This window comes from Suncus etruscus, chromosome 19, assembly GCF_024139225.1.
Source record: "Suncus etruscus isolate mSunEtr1 chromosome 19, mSunEtr1.pri.cur, whole genome shotgun sequence".
In the NCBI taxonomy this organism is placed as follows: domain Eukaryota; kingdom Metazoa; phylum Chordata; class Mammalia; order Eulipotyphla; family Soricidae; genus Suncus; species Suncus etruscus.
Genome location: NC_064866.1, coordinates 6690348 through 6708660, shown reverse-complemented (window position 1 = coordinate 6708660; position 18313 = coordinate 6690348). Strand labels below are relative to the sequence as shown.

The following is an 18313-nucleotide window of genomic DNA, read 5'->3' as shown; positions in this document are numbered from 1 at the left end:
ATCATGAACTTGAATTGTACAGATCTTGTATCTCACTAGACACTGAAGGGTGGGAGATAAGAAGCCTGCTAGGGTAAGAGGAAGTCTGCAGAAAAAAGTGAAAGAGACCCACTTTGGGGTGGTCAGAGTGTCCCAGACTTGCTGGCAGGCACTATTGATTGACTAAACTGGCTATTTGAGAGATTATTGATTAGTGTGTTGCCGTTGGTTCTGTTCAAAGTTCATAATAAGATTCTCAAATGAATGTGCATTGTGTTTTTGAACTGTGCTTGGCTCATAAAGGGGGGAAGGCTGGACTTACATTGTACAGTATGTCAGGAAGTGGAAAATTCTTAACAGTCTGTGTCTACCTATTTGCTTGTCGGTCTTATGGTTTGTCTGCCTCTCGTACAGGCTGGGAGACTTGGGGAAGGAAAAGATTAACCAAGCCCTAACTCAAAAAGGGGAAACTGGATGCCTTTTTCTTAACCCACTTAAAAAATGTTCTAAAGTAGGTTACATACTTATTTCTTCAGTTCCTTCTACACACTGATTTTGCCTAGAAATACAATTTTCACCTGAAGGATACATAAATTGGGAACAACTTAAAAAAAAAAAAACAACAACTATGCAATCCAGCTCTTGGTTATTGCAAGCATAGTGGTGGGAATGAAGGAAATGAAATGATCAATCTATTACATTGTTTAACAAATGTTCTAATTAATTTTTTATTGCTTGGGATCCACACCCTGGCTGTGCTTGGAGGCTATTCCTATCTCAGAGCTCAGGAGAGAAGATGTGGTCTAGGAATTCCAGTGAGAGGCTGGGATGTGAGGAAATCTCTGTTAGATCTCTCTGGTCTGCACTAAAATTTTTTTACATAAATGTAAAGGCTGATGATTCTGTTAGAATGGACTAGATGATGCTAATTCTGTGAATAACTTAACTCTTGGGTTCAGCAGTTGCCTTTACAAGCTCTATCCACCCCTCCTTGTCCTGATGATCTTCCCTACCAACATATTTTGAGTTGGCATGAAGTTGCAATTCCAAAATCTACATAATTTCATGGCCTAAAGTAATCACAATTGGAAAACACATAATAAATTTGAAAAATTAGTACAGCACTTAAGACATTTGACTTGCATGTGGCTGACAAGGATACCTGAGCCCTTCCAGCAATCCTTCCAGTAGTAATCCTTGAGTGCAGAGGCAGGAGTAAGCCCTGGTTACTGCCAGGTAAACAATAATGATAATAATAACAAATATAAGAGCCTATTAATATGAGAAAATTTTGGAGAGAGACTGCTGTCTTCCTGGACTAGTCATAAAAAAAAAAAAAAAGAAAAAATTTCACTGAACTCTTAAGCTTTTTTTTTTTTTTATGTTTGGGCCACACCCAGCAGCGCTCAGGGATTACTCCTGGCTCTGTGCTCAGAAATCACTCCTGGCAGGCTCAGGGATCTGGGATGCCGGGACTCGAACCACCAACTTTCTGCATGCAAGGCAAACGCTTTACCTCCATGCTATCTCTCTGACCCCAACTCTAAGCTTTTAAGCATACTAGTATATGGTTTCTATAGGGGTAAAGAAAGAAAATTTTTCATTTGGTGGTATCCCAGAAAGGTTGTGTGCCAAGCAGAATCATTTGAAATTTCTGCTATCATTATATCAAAATAATTAAATAGTGGGGGACAGAGCAATAGCACAGTTGTAGGGTGTTTGCCTTGCACATGGCTGACCCAGGATGGACCTCAGCTTCCCTGGCATCCCATAGGGTCCCCCAAGGCAGTAGCAATTTCTGAGCACATAGCCAGGAGTAACCCCTGAGCATCACCATGTGTGGCCCAAAAAAACAAAAACAGACAAACAAAAAAAATCAAATAGGGCCAGAGAGATAATGCAGCAGGCAGGCCACTTGCTTTGCACACAGCTGAGCCAAGTACAACCTTCAACAACCCAGATGATCCCTAAGCACAACTGAGTGTGGCCTAATAGAAAACAAAATGTCAAATGCTGAATTGACAACTTTAGAAATCCTGTCAATAATTTTTTTCTTTTTTTTGCTTTTGGGTCACATCTGGCAGCACTCAGGGGTTACTCCTGGCTCTACTCTCAGAAATCACTCCTAGCATGCTCAGGGGACCATATGGGATGCCAGGATTCGAACCACTGTCCTTCTGCATGCAAGGCAAATGCCTTACCTCCATGCTATCTCTCGGGCCCGCTGGCAGTAATTTTTAAGTGCTAATGTCATCAGTACTAAGCATTTCAAAAGTGTGACCGTTTGGAATTATGTCAGCATTAAATCTTGTACCCATCTGTTAAGAAATAGAAAAGGAAGGAAGGAAGGAAGGAAGGAAGGAAGGAAGGAAGGAAGGAAGGAAGGAAGGAAGGAAGGAAGGAAGGAAGGAAGGAAGGAAGGAAGGAAGGAAGGAAGGAAGGTAGGGAGGGAGGGTGAGAAAAATAAGTAGAGCAACAAATTCGTGGAAATTATTGCATCTTCAATGAGGTTATTAAGTCATTGCCAGAAGGCTTAGTAAGCTCTTGTTGCTAGCTCACCATTCTGTTACTTTCATTTGTTTCTGAACATTAAGTAGCTTCAGAGATATATCGGTGTCTAAATTGGTGTGTTCCTATGGGGATAACAGTATTAAACAAAAATGGAGTTGCTGTGGCAGTGTGGTCCAGGAATTCGAAGCCCAATTATAAAAAATAGACATGGCAATATTAGTCCCAAATATCTGGAGTTTGGGTCAGATTGGTTTCTCTGCAGAGAGCAGTAGAGTAGTGGTGAAGTAGGACCACCCGAAAAACAGCTATTGTGGGTGATGGGTGCAGCAGGCATGGCTTCAGTAGGGCAGAGACTTGAGCTTACCTCTCCCCCCACAATTAACAGCTTTAGTTTACAGCTGTGTGGCCGGTGTCCTGATAATTTTTCATGGCTTAGCTTGCATCTCTTTCAAGAACAGAGTGAGTCTATTGAGCTGGCTGGGTACAGACATGGCAACTGCATTTGTGAGTGTGGTGGTTTCAGCTGCCAGAGCTTCCAGAAGTATGAGAAGGTAGGGGAGGGGAGGTTGGGGCTGGGGGAGGCCTTCACTCACTCCAAAAATGTCTTGGTACAATTAGCTCAAATACTAGCATTTGATCAGATTGGTGTCTCTGCAGAGAGCTGTAGATCTCTGAGTTCTTTTATTTTATCAAAAAAGAGATAAAAAAAAACACATCCTGTAGAGAATGAATTGTTAACTAGAAGCTTCAGTGTATGAACTAATAGGTAACTATGGGGATAAGTCTTTCACCTCAATGATGAGACCATCACACTGTATCTTTTACTATCCTGAGAAGTAATGTCTTCCCTGTCAGGTTCTTGACCTTTGCTCTGCCAGCACCTCTCTTCCCTGGCTCCTCTCTCTCTCCCCTCTCTTTCCATCTCACCCTTACTCTCCCACCCCCCCACTTTATCTGCCTTATCCCCCGTGCAGTTCCTGTATCATCAACCTATGTCTATCCATACCTCATGTACCTACATGTACTTTACTTGGTGTCTAGCCACCATCCAAATCTTCTCTGGCATCTTTGTAAACTTTATTGAGATGATATTTCTGTTGTAATTTCTCTCCCTCAGTATCTTCAGCTTCTGGTCTCCTGAAGTTTCTGACAAAGATCTTAGCTGACAGGTACCAAGCATATAACTCTTCTAAAGTGTGTGCGCCTGTCATGTGTAAGTTCTGGATTCTATTTCCCTGGTACATGTTCAAACACATGTGCACACAAACCCCAAAACAAAGATCTCCATGAACAAAATCATTATCATGCCAAAAGGGCTTTCCTTTCATGTCCACAGCCTCTCTGCAGTGATCATTAATCTTGCAGGGGTCTCAAACTCAATTTACCTGCGGGCCACAGGAGGCAAAGTCGGGGTGATCCTTGAGTGCAAAGTCAGTAGTAAGCCTTTAATATTGGGGTGTATGACCCAAACAACTAAAACAAGATAAAACAAAAAAAGATTCCTCTAGGGCAGGGCCACAAAATGTTGTTCGGAGGGCCATTTGCCATGATCTACAGTGATCATTCATTCTTTCTTCTTGGAATTAAATATTTCCTTTGGTCTCCAAGTCTTTGTGTCCTGGCTGTTCTTCCTTCTCCTCCTCTCTCTTCCTTCTGTGTGTTTTGTTCCTTATTTTCTTCCTCAATAAAGAGATTCTCTAGTGAGCTCTCTCTGTCCTCTTCTTTATAGTCTTACTGAGCTCATCTTGCTTGATAGCCAAGAAGTAAGCTCCCCACTCACAAACATGCAGTCACAGAAGCAGTGAGAATCACTGAAGACCATCTAGGATTTGACACCCCAAATCTTTGTTCCAATAGAGCCCAACTATTTGTTAAATTATATATGCAGTTTTCAAGTATGCAACCTTTCTGGGGATCTTAGCTTGCAATATTACACAAGAAATCAGACAGAGTCATAGGGAAAAGTGCATTTTGGCCAGGGAATGTTACATAGGTTTTTGGATCTTATTGAGACAGCCAAGCTTCTTTTCTTTCTCTGTTGCTCTACCAGTCAATTTTTTTTTTGGGTCACACCCAGCAGCACTCAGGGGTTATTACTGGGTCTACACTCAGAAATCGCTCCTGGCAGGCTCGGGGACCATATGGGATGCCAGGATTCATACAACCTGCCTTCTGCATGCAAGGCAAACGCCTTACCTCTATGCTATCTCTCGGCCCCTCCCCAGTCATTTTTATTAGCCAAAGTTTAACATAAATCACCTGAGGGTCAGGTGATTAAGGTAATTAAGGGTACTTGTGCTAATTAACTCAAGAAAGGTAAAAGGAGAAAGCAAAGGGATTTTACAGATGTATGACAATAGGCATATCATAAAACTATCACAGAGTTCTTTATTCTTTTCCCCCCCAGAATGCTTAAAAAGATTTGACTGAAAATATGCTCAGTGTTCAGTAGAATTTAAAGTACATCACTCTTGGTGGTGCTTGGGAGACCAACCATATGGGATGTCACTCCTGGAATTATTCTTGGCATTGCTTGGGAGAACCATATGAGATGTCAGAGATTAAACCTGGGTCTGTTCTGTGCAAAGTAAATGCCCTACCCACTATACTGTGGTTCCGACCCAAAGTACTTTTTTTTGTGGGGCGACATTTGGTGGTGTATATTTGGGGATCAAAATCTAGTAGGCCACATGACAAGGCAAACTCACTACCTACTATACTATATATAGCTTCAACCCCTTCCAAATATTTTCTATATGTGCTTAGTTTTCCATGAAACTCAAATGTGGTATTAGTATTTCCAAATGATAGCTACATTCTTCTCTCTCATCTTTAAGCATGCATACCCTTCCTGATAGTCTTGATTCTGCTAACCATTATTCTCCCTGTCACCAGTGCAAAAGTTGGTGTGTTCAACTGTCCAAAAACAGATGACTGGATAAAGAAACCATAATCTGGATATACACAATGTTATATGACTCAACTATTACAAAAGATAAAATCATGCAATTTGCTACCACATGCTTGGATCTGAATTAGGCTGAATGAAGTTAATTAGAAGGAAAGGAACAGATCTCATATGTGGAATATAAAGAGACAGAATAAGGAAATAATGGAGGCCCAAAGGCATCAAAATCTGAGAATTAGACTACAGAACTAAGCTTACCATAGGGGTGAGATAGCAGTGGGTAGGGGCAGAATGGAACTGGTGGATTAGAACTAATAGCGGTGAAGGGAAATGGACACTAATAGAGGAAGAGTGTTGGAATGTTACATGCATGAAATCCTAGCCAGTAGCAGTATTAAAAATCATAGTGCTGGGGGGCCAGAGTGGTAGCACAAGCGATAGGGCGTTTGCCTTGCACGCGGCTAACCTAAAATGGACCATGGTTCGATCCCCAGCATCCCATATGATCCCCCAAGCCAGGAGCGATTTCTGAGTGCATAGCCAGGAGTAACCCCTGAGCATCACCAGATGTGGCCCAAAAACAAAACAAAATAAATAAATAAAATAGTGCTTTAAAAAATAGTAAGATCTAGTAAACCTGAGAAAACCTTTGACAAATGCCTTTGAAGTGACAACAAAGTCGTGAACTTCCTATCAGCTATGTCTAAATTCTTTCTTCATTGAAAGTATTCAGAAGTAATGAAACCATTTGGTTATGGGCTCTGGGAATGAATTTTACTCTAATACTATTAAAGGAAAATGCAACCCTTGGAGGGAAAATAAGTTGGACGTCAGCCATCTTTGATTTTTGATCTTTGATTTCTGACAGCCCTGCATTCTTCCAGATATTCCCTACTACGTACACAACACTAAAAAAATCTATATATAATAATATATAATAAAAACTATATCTAATATAATTTTTCTCCATAGTGAACCTTTTTGAGGTCTAGGGGACACTTTTGAACCATATCCTGTGGTATTCTGGGGCTTTTCCTGGCTTTCTGCTCAGAAGCACTTTTCACGGTGCATGGAGGACCATATGAGATATTGAAGATTTAAACTGAGGTTGGTGGGGATGTGAGGGCAAATGCCGGAGCCCTTGTATTGTTTCTTCATTCCACCAGAATGGAGCTTACATTAAATCTTATTCCTTCCATTTTTGTCATATCTCTCATATTATCTTTGTCCTCTCTCTCGTGGGCAACTTGAATGATATGATGCCAGTTTCTAACTTCCATCATTCTAGTACACAACTGATGGGTTTGTTTTTCTAAGACCCTTTAAACATTTTCAGTGGATTCCTCGTGGAAATAAAATCAAATCCAAACTTTTTAAGCATAAAAGTCAAGTCTTTCTTCCTCTAAGTCCAACATTCCTATGCCCCTTCTGTTAATCTTCGGGCAACCATTTCCTAATTCAAACTACTCCCTATTTCCCCAAACAAGTCTTCTGATTCTGACTTACAAAATCTTCTTAGAGTTTCCTTTCCCTAAAAATCCCTTGCTTAAATTGTCATAATCTTAGCAATTCTCCAAAGTACCATTTCTAATACTATCTTTTTCACTGATCTTATCTAGTTTTCTCCCTCTCAAAAGGCAATCTCTCCTCTACAATTTTCGCAAACACTTTCATTATATCTCTCGCAGAGAGGCAGCTGCCTTATTTTATTGAATTATGACATTTAGAAAGCAGACATTATCCAGCCTCGTCTCTGTTTCCTAGTCCCTGGAGCATCAGAAATACTACAAATGGTTGGATAAAATATTTATTGTATTGGTGAATAAAGCAGTGGAAAAATTAAGTGCCATTTTTCACAATAAAATATTTCAAATGTGGTATTATCGTTCTGAAAAGGCAGAATAAAACGATGAAATATTGCTTAGGCTACCAGAAATAATCTTGTGGAAGCTTGCACTGATATAATCAAGTAATACCTCAGATACAATATTTTTCAAAATGTTTTGGGGGGAGGGTAAATAGGCACATAAGAAAGTGAGGAAAAAAATCTTGCCAGCAGAGTAAAGGCGCATTTCCACAAGTAATATCCAAAAGAACATAATGCTACCAAATCCCAGAAGACTGGCCCAGTCAGAAAACTTTTTGGAATAGGGGCAGGCATATTCATTCCCCTTTCTGCCTGAAGGCACAGCAACTGGAAGCCACACATCCCAATATCTAACATAAAAAGTATACCCAGGCTCATGGTCCAACTCTACAACTTAACCATATCATTCTGCCAGGCCACCAAATTGTTTGAGGTCTAGAGCTCCTGAACCGATGAAGCCAGTGTTTGTGTTATCATATCTGGCCACAAAAACACCTCCAAATTTTATAGTACTGTAAGCTCTATAGGACCACAGAAAATATTATAGGAAAGATTGACAAACCACTAAGCTGAATGATTCTAAACAACAGATAAGATTCGACTAGCACCAACCATCACAGTAGATCTTCAGACAATGACTTTAGTAACACTAGTTGAGAGATAAAATAATGATCACAAATGGACTCTTACTGAGCTAAGTTTTGATCATTCCATTTGCCTCTGTGTTGTACCAAATAATATGAAGGAAAGTTTTGAGTGGAAAGGAGCAGTCTCGAATGGTGGATGAGAAACTTGATGGAGGAGAGGTCCCACTGGTGATAGGAAGTGGTATTTGAATATTTAATACCTAAAACAACTGTATTATGAACAACTTGGTAATAATACATTTTTTTATTATTCCCCATGAAGCAGCATAATGTGCCATTTAACAAATATGTAAAAGGGTTTTTAAAAGTCACATAATATTGACTTGGATATTATGTCAAATATGATAGTATCAGAAGCCTAGAAACGCCCACCTTGGCCTTGTATCTCAGATCACAGCCTCTCCCACAGTTACTCATCTGACTTGCTGATAACTACTTCCTAGATTTCTTTTTGTTTTTATTGTTTGTTTTTTTTTTTGGGGGGGTCACACTGGCGGCGCTCAGGGTTACTTCTGGCTATGCACTCAGAAGTCACTCCTGGTAGGCTCAGAGACCATATGGGATGCTGGGATTTGAACTGGGGTCCATCCTGTGTGGCTGTGTGCCAGGCAAAGGCCTTACCGCATTGCTATCACTCCAGCCCCTGCGTCCTAGTTTCTTGAATGGTTTGGTCTCTGAACGTTTGTGTTACTAAACTTTGTTAACTGTGGTTTTGCTGACTGTCATACAGAAACTTTATGTAATTAAAAAAAAATAAAACTCTAAAGTAATTTTTAATATTATATGTTTATATTCAAACATTAAAATATACAACAAATGCATATTTATTACAAGTGTTAGATAGAGCATCCAAAGTATATGACATATGGTACCATCCAACATTTTTACTGATAGAGAGGTGCGACATTAGGCTATATAATTAAAGTAATTTATAAAGTGTAACCCAGTTACCCTTCATAACTGTTGTTTGCAAACTGATACATGCTATTATATGATCATTATTTGGTGATTGTTTTCCATTGTTGATTGGCATTTTCTGTTTTTTAAACAATTTCAACATGATCAAAAATTAAATCCAACCAATTCTATGAAAACTGACCAGAAAAGCTCTCTGGAAAGAACCTGTGGATTTAACTTACAAGTTGCAAGTTGGTTCTCCATGTGATATCTTTTTTTTTTTATGTTTTTTTATTTAAACAACTTTATTACATACATGATTGTGTTTGGGTTTCAGTTCACGTAAAAACAACACCCGATCACCAGTGCAACATTCCCATCACCAATGTCCCAAATCTCCCTCCTCCACACCCAACCCCGCCTGTATTCTAGACAGGCTTTCTATTTCCATCGTACATTCTCATTATTAGGATAGTTCAAACCGTATTTATTTCTCTAACTAAACTCATCCCTGTTTGTGGTGAACTTCATGAGGTGAGCTGTAACTTCCAGCTCTTTTCACTTGGGTGCCTGAAAGTTATTATTGCAAGAATGGTCCTTTCATTTTTCTTAAAACCCATAGATGAGTGAGGACCATTTTGCATATCTCTCTCTCTCTCTCTCTCTCTGAGTTATTTTACTCAGCATAATAGATTCCATGTACATCCATGTATAGGAAAATTTCATGACCTCATCTCTCCTGACAGCTGCATAATATTCCATTGTGTATATGTACCACAGTTTCTTTAGCCATTCATCTGTTGAAGGGTATCTTGGCTGTTTCCAGAGTCTTGCTATGGTAAATAGTGCTGCAATGAATATAGGAGTAAGGAAGGGATTTTTGTATTGTATTTTTGTGTTCCTAGGGTATATTCCTAAGAGTGGTATAGCTGGGTCGTATGGGAGCTTGATTTCCAGGTTGCTTTCGATCTCCATATTGCTTTCCATAAAGGTTGAACTAGACGGCATTTCCACCAGCAGTGGATAAGAGTTCCTTTCTCTCCACATCCCTGCCAACACTGCTTGTTCTCATTCTTTGTGATGTGTGCCAATCTCTGGGTGTGAGGTGGTACCTCATAGTTGTTTTGATTTGCATCTCCCTGATGATTAGTGATGTGGAGCATTTTTTTCATGTGTCTTTTGGCCATTTGTATTTCTTCTTTGTCAAAGTGTCTGTCCATTTCTTCTCCCCATTTTTTGATGGGATTAGATTTTTTTTTTCTTGTAAATTTCTGTCAGTGCCTTGAATATTTTGGAGATTAGCCCCTTATCTGATGGTTGTTGGGTGAACAGTTTCTCCCACTCAGTGGGGGGCTCTTGTACCTTGGGCGCTATTTCTTTTGAGGAGCAGAAGCTTCTCAGTTTAATATATTCCCATCTGTTAATTTCTGCTTTCACTTGCTTGGAGAGTACAGTTTCCTCTTTGAAGATGACTTTAGTCTCAATGTCCTAGAGTGTTTTACCTACGTGTTGTTCTATATATCTTATGGTTTTGGGTCTGATATCAAGGTCTTTCATCCATTTGGATTTAACCTTCATACATGATGTTAGCTAGGGGTCTAAGTTCAATTTTTTTGCAAGTGGCTAGCCAGTTGTGCAAACACCACTTGTTGAAGAGTCTTTCTTTACTACATTTAGGATTTCTTGCTCCTTTATCAAAAATTAGGTGATTGTATGTCTGGGGAACATTCTCTGACTATACAAGCCTATTCCACTGATCTGAGGTCCTGTCTTTATTCCAGTACCATGCTGTTTTGATAACTATTGCTTTGTAGTAAAGTTTAAAGATGGGGAAAGTAATGCCTCCCATATTCTTTATCCCAATGATTGCTTTAGCTATTCTAGGGTGTTTATTGTTCCAAACAAATTTCAAAAGTGCCTGATTCACTTCTTTGAAGAATGTCATGGGTATCTTTAGAGGGATCGCATTAAATCTGTACAATGCTTTGGTGAGTATTGCCATTTTAATGATGTTAATCCTGCCAATCCATGAGCAGGGTATGTGCTTCCATTTCTGCGTGTCCTCTCTTATTTCTTGGAGCAGAGTTTTATAGTTTTCTTTGTATAGGTCCTTCACATTTTTAGTCAAGTTGATTTGAGTTTGTGTGGTACTATTGTGAATGGGGTTGTTTTCTTAATGTCCATTTCTTCCTTATTACTATTGGTGTATAGAAAGGCCATTGATTTTTTGTGTGTTAATTTTGTAGCCTGCCAACTTGCTATATGAGTCTATTGTTTCTAGAAGTTTTTTCATAGAGACTTTAGAGTTTTCTAGGTAGAGTATCATGTCATCTGCAAACAGTGAGAGCTTGACTTCTTTCTTTCCTATCTGGATTCCCTTGATATCTTTTTCTTGCTTAATCGTTATAGCAAGTACTTCCAGTGCTATGTTGAATAGGAGTGGTGAGAGAGGACAGCCTTGTCTTGTGCCAGAATTTAGAGGAAAGGCTTTCAGTTTTTCTCCATTGAGGACAATATTTGCCTCTGGCTTGTGGTAGATGGCCTTAACTATATTGAGAAAGGTTCCTTCCATTCCCATCTTGCTGAGAGTTTTGATCAAGAATGGGAGTTGGGCCTTAACAAATGCTTTCTCTGCATCTATTGATATGATCATGTGGTTTTTATTTTTCTTGTTGTTGATGTTGTGTATTATGTTGATAGATTTACGGGTGTTACACCATCCTTGCATTCCTGGGATGAAACCTACTTGATCTTAGTGGATAATCTTCTTAATGAGGTACTGAATCCTATTTGCCAGGATTTTGTTGAGGATCTTTGCATCTGTATTCATCAGCGATATTGGTCTGTAATTTTCTTTTTTTGTAGCATCTCTGTCTGGTTTAGGTATCAAGGTGATGTGGCTTCATAAAAGCTATTTGGAAGTGTTACTGTTTTTTCAATTTCATGATTGAAATTGGTACCAATTTCAGGATTGGTAGAAGTTCCTCTTGAAAGGTTTGAAAGAATTCATTAGTAAATCCATCTGGGCCTGGGCTTTTGTTTTTGGGCAGACATTTGATTACTGTTTTAATTTCCTCAATAGTGATGGGTGTGTTTAGATATGCTACATCTTTATTCAACCACGGAATATTATAAGAGTCCAAAAATTTATCCATTTCTTCCAGGTTTTCATTTTTAGTGGCATAGTTTCTCAAAGTAGTTTCTGATTACCCTTTGTATCTCTACCATATTAGTAGTGATCTCTCCTTTTTCATTCCTAATACGAGTTATCAAGTTTCTCTCTCTTTCTTTGTTAGTTTTGCCAGTGGTCTATCAATCTTGTTTATTTTTTCAAAGAACCAACTTCTGCTTTCATTGATCTTTTGGATTGTTTTTCGAATTTCCACTTCATTGATTTCTGCTCTCATCTTTGTTATTTCCACTGTCTCCCTATTTTTGGGTCCTTTTGTTGAGTACTTTCTAATTCTATGAGCTGTGTCATTAAGCTATTCAGGTATGCCCCTTCTTCTTTCCTGATGTGTGCTTGCAAAGCTATAATTTTCTCTCGGTACTGCTTTTGCTGTGTCCCATAGGTTCTGATAGTTTGTGTCTCCATTGTCATTTGTTTTCAGGAAGGTTTTGATTTCCTCTTTGATTTCATTTCAGACCCACTGGTTATAGGCTGTTTAACTTTCAGGTATTAAAGTTTTACTTCTGTGTCCCTTTGTCGTTCACATATAATTTCAGGGCCTTGTGGTCAGCGAAGGTAGCCTGCAAAATTTCTATCCTCTTGATATTATGGAGTTATGTTTTATATGCTAGCATGTAGTCTATCCTGGAGAATGTCCCATGTACATTAGAGAAGAATGTGTATCCAGGCTTCTGTGGAGTGTCCTGTATATATCTACTAGGCCTCTTTCTTCCATCTCTCTTTTCAGGTCTAGTATATTCTTGTTGGGTTTCAGTCTGGTTGACCTGTCAAGTGTTGACAATGCCGTGTTGAGGTCTTCCACAATTATCGTGTTGTTATTGATATGATTTTTTAGATTTGTCAACAATTTTATTAAATATTTTTCATTTGGCGCATATATGTTTAGGAGAGTGATTTCTTCCTGCTGTATGTATCCCTTGATTAATACAAAATGTCCATTTTTGTCCCTTACAACTTTCCTAAATATAAAGTTTGCATCATCTGATATTAATATGGCCACTCCAGCATTTTTATGGGTGTTGTTTGCTTGGATGATTTTCCTCCAGCCTTTTATTTTGAGTCTATGTTTGTTCTGACAATTCAGGTGCATTTCTTGTAGGCAGCAGAAGGTTGGATTGAGTTTTTTGATCCATTTAGCCACTCTGTGTCTCTTAACTGGTGCATTTAGTCCATTGATATTGAGAGAAAAAATTGTCCTTGGAGTTAGTGCCATCTTTTTATCGAAGTTTGGTGTGTCTGTTGGTCAGTCTTGTCTTAAAGTAGGCCGTTCAGTTTTTCTTTTAAGAATGGTTTTGAGTCTGTAAAGTTTCTGAGCTGTTGTTTGTCTGTGAAATCATGTACTGTTCCTTAAAACCTGAAAGTGAGTTTTGCTGGGTGCAGTATTCTAGGCGAAGTATTTATTTCATTGAGTTTTGTCACTATGTCCCACCACTGCCTTCTGGCCTTGAGTGTTTCCGGTGACAGGTCTGCAGTAAATCTTAAGGATGTTCCCTTGAATGTAATTTCTCTTTTTGATCTTGCTGCTTTCAGAATTCTGTCTCTATCTGTGGCATTCATAATTGTGACTAGGATGTGTCTTAGGGTGTTTTTTCTGGGGTCTCTTTTAGTTGGTACTCTTTGGGCATGCAGGATTTGATCACATGTATTCATTAGCTCTGGTAGTTTCTCTTTAATGATGTTCTTGACTGTTGATTTTTCCTGGAGATTTTCTTCCTGAGTCTCTGGGACTCCAATGATTCTTAAGTTGTTTCTGTTGAGCTTATCATAGACTTCTATTTTCATCTGTTCCCATTTTTTGAATACTTTTTCCACTGTTTGATCATTTGCTTTAAGGCTTTTTTCCAATTTCTTCTGCTGTATGGAGTTGTTATTCATCTCATCTTCCAGTGTACTAATTCTATCCTCAGCTGCTGTTAACCCGTGGGAAAGCTCAACCATGTTTTTCTTCAATTCATCTACTGAGTTTTTCAGACCTGTTATTTGACCTGAAATTTTAGTTTGGAGTTTTCTGATTTCTATCTTCATATTGTCTTGATTCTTATTAGTGTTCTCGTCTATACTTTCTTTTAGTTCTTTGAACATCTTCCATATTGCAACTCTAAAATCCTTATCTGAGAGACTGACTAGTTGGTTGGTCATGTTCAAGTCATCAGAGTTGCCATCGTCATTCTCTATGTCTGGTGCTGGCCTGCGTTGTTTCCCCATTGTCACACTTGGATTGTGGGTTTTTCTACGTGTTGTATTTGTATTCATTGGCTAAATGATGTGCACAGCTGGGAAGCGAAGCAGAGCGACCATGCTCCTCTGGCTCCACCCTTTCTGGGCTTGTAAACTCACCGCCAGGGAAGGCTCCAGGGAAGGCGAGCCATCGCAGATGAGCCACACACAGGATGAAATCAGGCCGAAATGGAGCACAGCACAGAAGACAGGCAGATAGGGGTGCTGGCATCTGAGTTCCAGCAGAGTTCAGCGGCTTCTAAAGTAATTTTTGTCCATGCTATGGCAACCATCAGTGTATTTACTTTCGTTTCTGCAAGATATTCCATTTCATGAATGGACCACAGTTGATGAATTTGTGGGTACTCTCTGGTTTGGGATGTCAGAGCAATATGCTGTGGAGGATGTTCTATCACCCGTAGTCTGGTGCCTGTGCCCATATATCTAACATGCATCGCTGAAGGTGCTTAGAAAACAATATGTGATACCAGAGAATTAACCTTGGATCCATCATATGAAAATGTTTTAAATGTCCCCAATCGTGTCACATTTTATTAATTAGCTATTGGGATATTAATAATCTCAAGGGGCAGGAGGTAACTCAAGGGATTAGGTGTATGCTTTATCTATGGGAGATCCAGGTTCCACTGAGTCCACATGGGCCCAGGCATCCCATGATGGTCACCCTAAACACCACCAGGAACAACCTCTAAACACAGTGCTGAGAGTAGCTCCCAGATATTACTGGGTGTACCTCTTTCTCCAAAATAAATGAATAAGTGAAATGTTCTCAGATAACCCAGCTTCTCCTCCTAGGTTAAGATAAAGATAGCATAAGGCGAATGTCACATAAACTGAGATTTAGGAATAAATTAAGATAGTCCAAATTATTACTGGGAATGCGTCAAGTTTTTTGATGAGTTCAATGTTTGTTTTCCAATTTTGCATACACATTTTCACACGACTATATTTACTCTGCCTGGCCTTTTTTTGTTTTGTTTTGTTTTTTCTTACAGTTCTTCTTCCCCCACACCAGGAAAAATCTTTTTATTGCAAAATTTTCTATTTTCAGCTTGATCCTGGTCACTAGAATGCCATTTGTTCTTCCTCTCACTTATTTTTCCTGTGCTCTGATCTCCTTTATTCTTTGTCCAGTGAATCCCAAAAATTCAACAGCTATTCTGCTTCTTCCCTACTTTTTATTTATTTATTTTTATGAACTATATTCTGTTAGTTTCCAAGTGCATCGTGGTCAACCGCTATAAGTTTGTTCTGTTCTGTCCTTGTATTGTGCCCTGGGCTCAAAGCTCTGGCTCAAAGCCATTCTGGGAAATGGCACAAAGGGACTGAGCATGTGTCTAGAAAAAGTGAAATCCTGGGTTCCATACCTACTTTAAATGTTCCTGACCCAGGAAGAACTAATGGCTTTAGACCACTGCTGGGAAAATTTTTCTACTCACCCCCCCCCACCCCTGTGCCCCAAAGAAGAGAAATATCTCACTCTCCTTTTTGGCATATTTATTGCTTGCTTTTTGTTCTTTTTACACATCACAATAAAATAGCCTTTGTTCAGATAAGATACGGGGCCAGTGAGAGTATAGCTGGTAGGGAGTTTGCCTTTTAAACAGCCTGCCAGGGTTTGATTTCTCCAGCATCCTATATGGTCCCCAGAGCAAACTAAGAGTGATTCCAGAGTACAGAATCAGGAGGAACTGCAAAGCATTGCTGGGTGTGCTCCCCCAAAACAAATAATAAACAGACATTTTCATCTCTGAAAATAGTTTTGCCAATATGTGATCACCAGAGGAAATGCTGTTAAGTCAAGACTTAATAACATTTTCCTTTTTAAATCCAAGATTTCAGATGTGACCTAAGAGACAATATTCCATAGAAGTTTCAACTGGTAAGTTTTGGTAAGAGAGGTGTAAAATCAATTCTCCTTCCAGATCCATTTTTAGAAAGATCCTTCATAAAGATCCACCTTGATGATTTTTTTTTTTTTAAGAAATCACTAGTGGTTCTTTAAATTATTACAAAACAGAAAACCCTTCACAGGATAGAGAGGAAATGCTGGTTGCCTCTTCAGATGCTAATTTTAGCTCATCTTGGATCAGACCAGGCCAGGAGCTACAAATAGTATTTACCAACTAGAAATATTAGGGTGTGAGAGGGGAGGCACACCATTGACTTTGCCTCTTTAGCAATTACTGTGTGGTAACTCTTACAAAGGAATTGAAGACTTGACAAAGTATGCATTATTCCCCTAAAATAACAAAAAGGTAATTTCTCATAGATCATCTTTATTTCCACGAGGGCTCTTAGATATGCAGATTTGTTTAGCTGTATTCCGTGGCTGAAGCCTCACTTGTGTTGGGCCAGAGACAAGAGACGGCTGTGGAAGTGGAAGTTATAAAAGAACACTGAACTCATCTAATCATTTCACTACTCAGTCTGAAGGTGTTGAACGTTTGAGAAGCTTCTAGCTAATAACCTACGATCTCATTTACCTGAATGGTAACACAGGGAGCAACATAATGGGGTACATTGGGCACTGGAGCACTAATCTATTTTTATTCCCTTTTCTCTCTTGTCCTTGCAAGCTGATCTCAGCATCAGCCAAAGACAAGTAACAATTCAAAAAGGGCCACTGTTCCGGATTAAAGGTTACCATATCAGCATTGGCTGCAAAGTGGCTGGCTACCAGGGACCCTCTGAGCAGCATTTTCAGTGGTCTGTTTACCTGCCATCAGCCCCATCTCGGGAAATCCAGGTCATCAGTACCAAGGATACTGACTTCACTTATGCAGTTTATATGAAGCGAGTTCAAAGCAAAGATATCTACATAGAGAGACTCCAAGGTGACTCAGTGTTGCTACATATCTCAAAGCTCCAGATGAATGATTCTGCCATATATGAGTGTCACACACCCAACACTGATGGAAAATACTTTGGGAATTACAGTGCAAAAACTGAACTCATTGGTAAGTTTTTTGCCCACCCATGAGATACTGGAGTTTCCACCATTATAGTATTTTGTAATGGGAACTATTGGCTTTGACAATAGAGCCTACATGCCTTTCTGGCTATTTGGAGGATAGCAAAGAGGTATTGCCCAGTTTCTAAAATTCTCCATTCATTTTGACAGTCAAATTTGCCATGAAAATTTAAAAAGGATATAGTCTTCACAAGACCTATTTAATGTTGTCTCCAGGTTGATACCAGCAAAAACATTAAGATACAAAGCTTGGAAAGCTCTCTGTATCTCATTTCTTTCTTATATCTCATCTTGGAGACAGACCAATAACTTGATAAGAGAGTTTTCATTATATAATTGGTGGTAACTTGTTAGCTTGGAAAGTTTTATGCTTAAATTATTATTCTTTTTTATTTTGTTTTGCTTTTTGGGCCACACTTAGCAGTGCGCAGGGGTTATGCCTGGCTCTGCACTAGGAATTACTCCTGTTAATGCTTGGGGGACCATATGGGATGCAGGGGATCAAATCAAGGTTGGCCACATGCAATGTAAATGCCCTAACGTTTTACTATCACTCCAGCCTCCAAACTATCATTTTTTTTTAAAAAGTTTTATTATTTTTAACATTTTTTTATCATTTTTAACATATTTATCTATGGGTAAAGGATCATAGTCACTAAAATTATGATCTTGTCTGTTGGCCTAGAGTATCTATTAAGCCCTTTTTAGACTAACTAACTCTTATTTTTTGTGGGGGTAGAATTTGGCTATAACTGGTCATGTTCAGGGGTTATGCCTGGCTCTGTACTCAACTCCTGGCAGGCTCAAGAACTATATGGGATGCCTGAGATCGAACCAGGGTCTGTCCTGGGTTGGCCGTGTGCAAGGCAAATGCTCTACCACTGTGCTATGGCTCAGACCTATAGCTAACTCATAATCTAATTGTCACCCAGTCTAGATATTACCATGCTTGTGTTGACCAACTAGGGCAATATTTCCATCATTTTGCCTCTTGATAATGCTATATTTACACACTGTGATTAGGAATCACTAGTTTATATGGAAATGGGCTGCTTATCTGGTATTTTTCTGATCCAGAGTTCCATTAAAAAAATAACCTTTA

At 39.2% G+C, this 18313-nt stretch overlaps 1 protein-coding gene across 1 annotated transcript in view; it reads left to right on the top strand.

Annotated features, from left to right (window-relative positions):
• CD101 (CD101 molecule) overlaps positions 1-18313 on the top strand; it is an 80821-nt gene that overhangs the window by 17030 nt on the left and 45478 nt on the right. Inside the window, 2 exon segments of the mRNA XM_049766021.1 lie at positions 3608-3703; positions 16817-17197. Of these exon segments, the coding sequence (XP_049621978.1) occupies positions 3608-3703; positions 16817-17197 (477 nt within the window).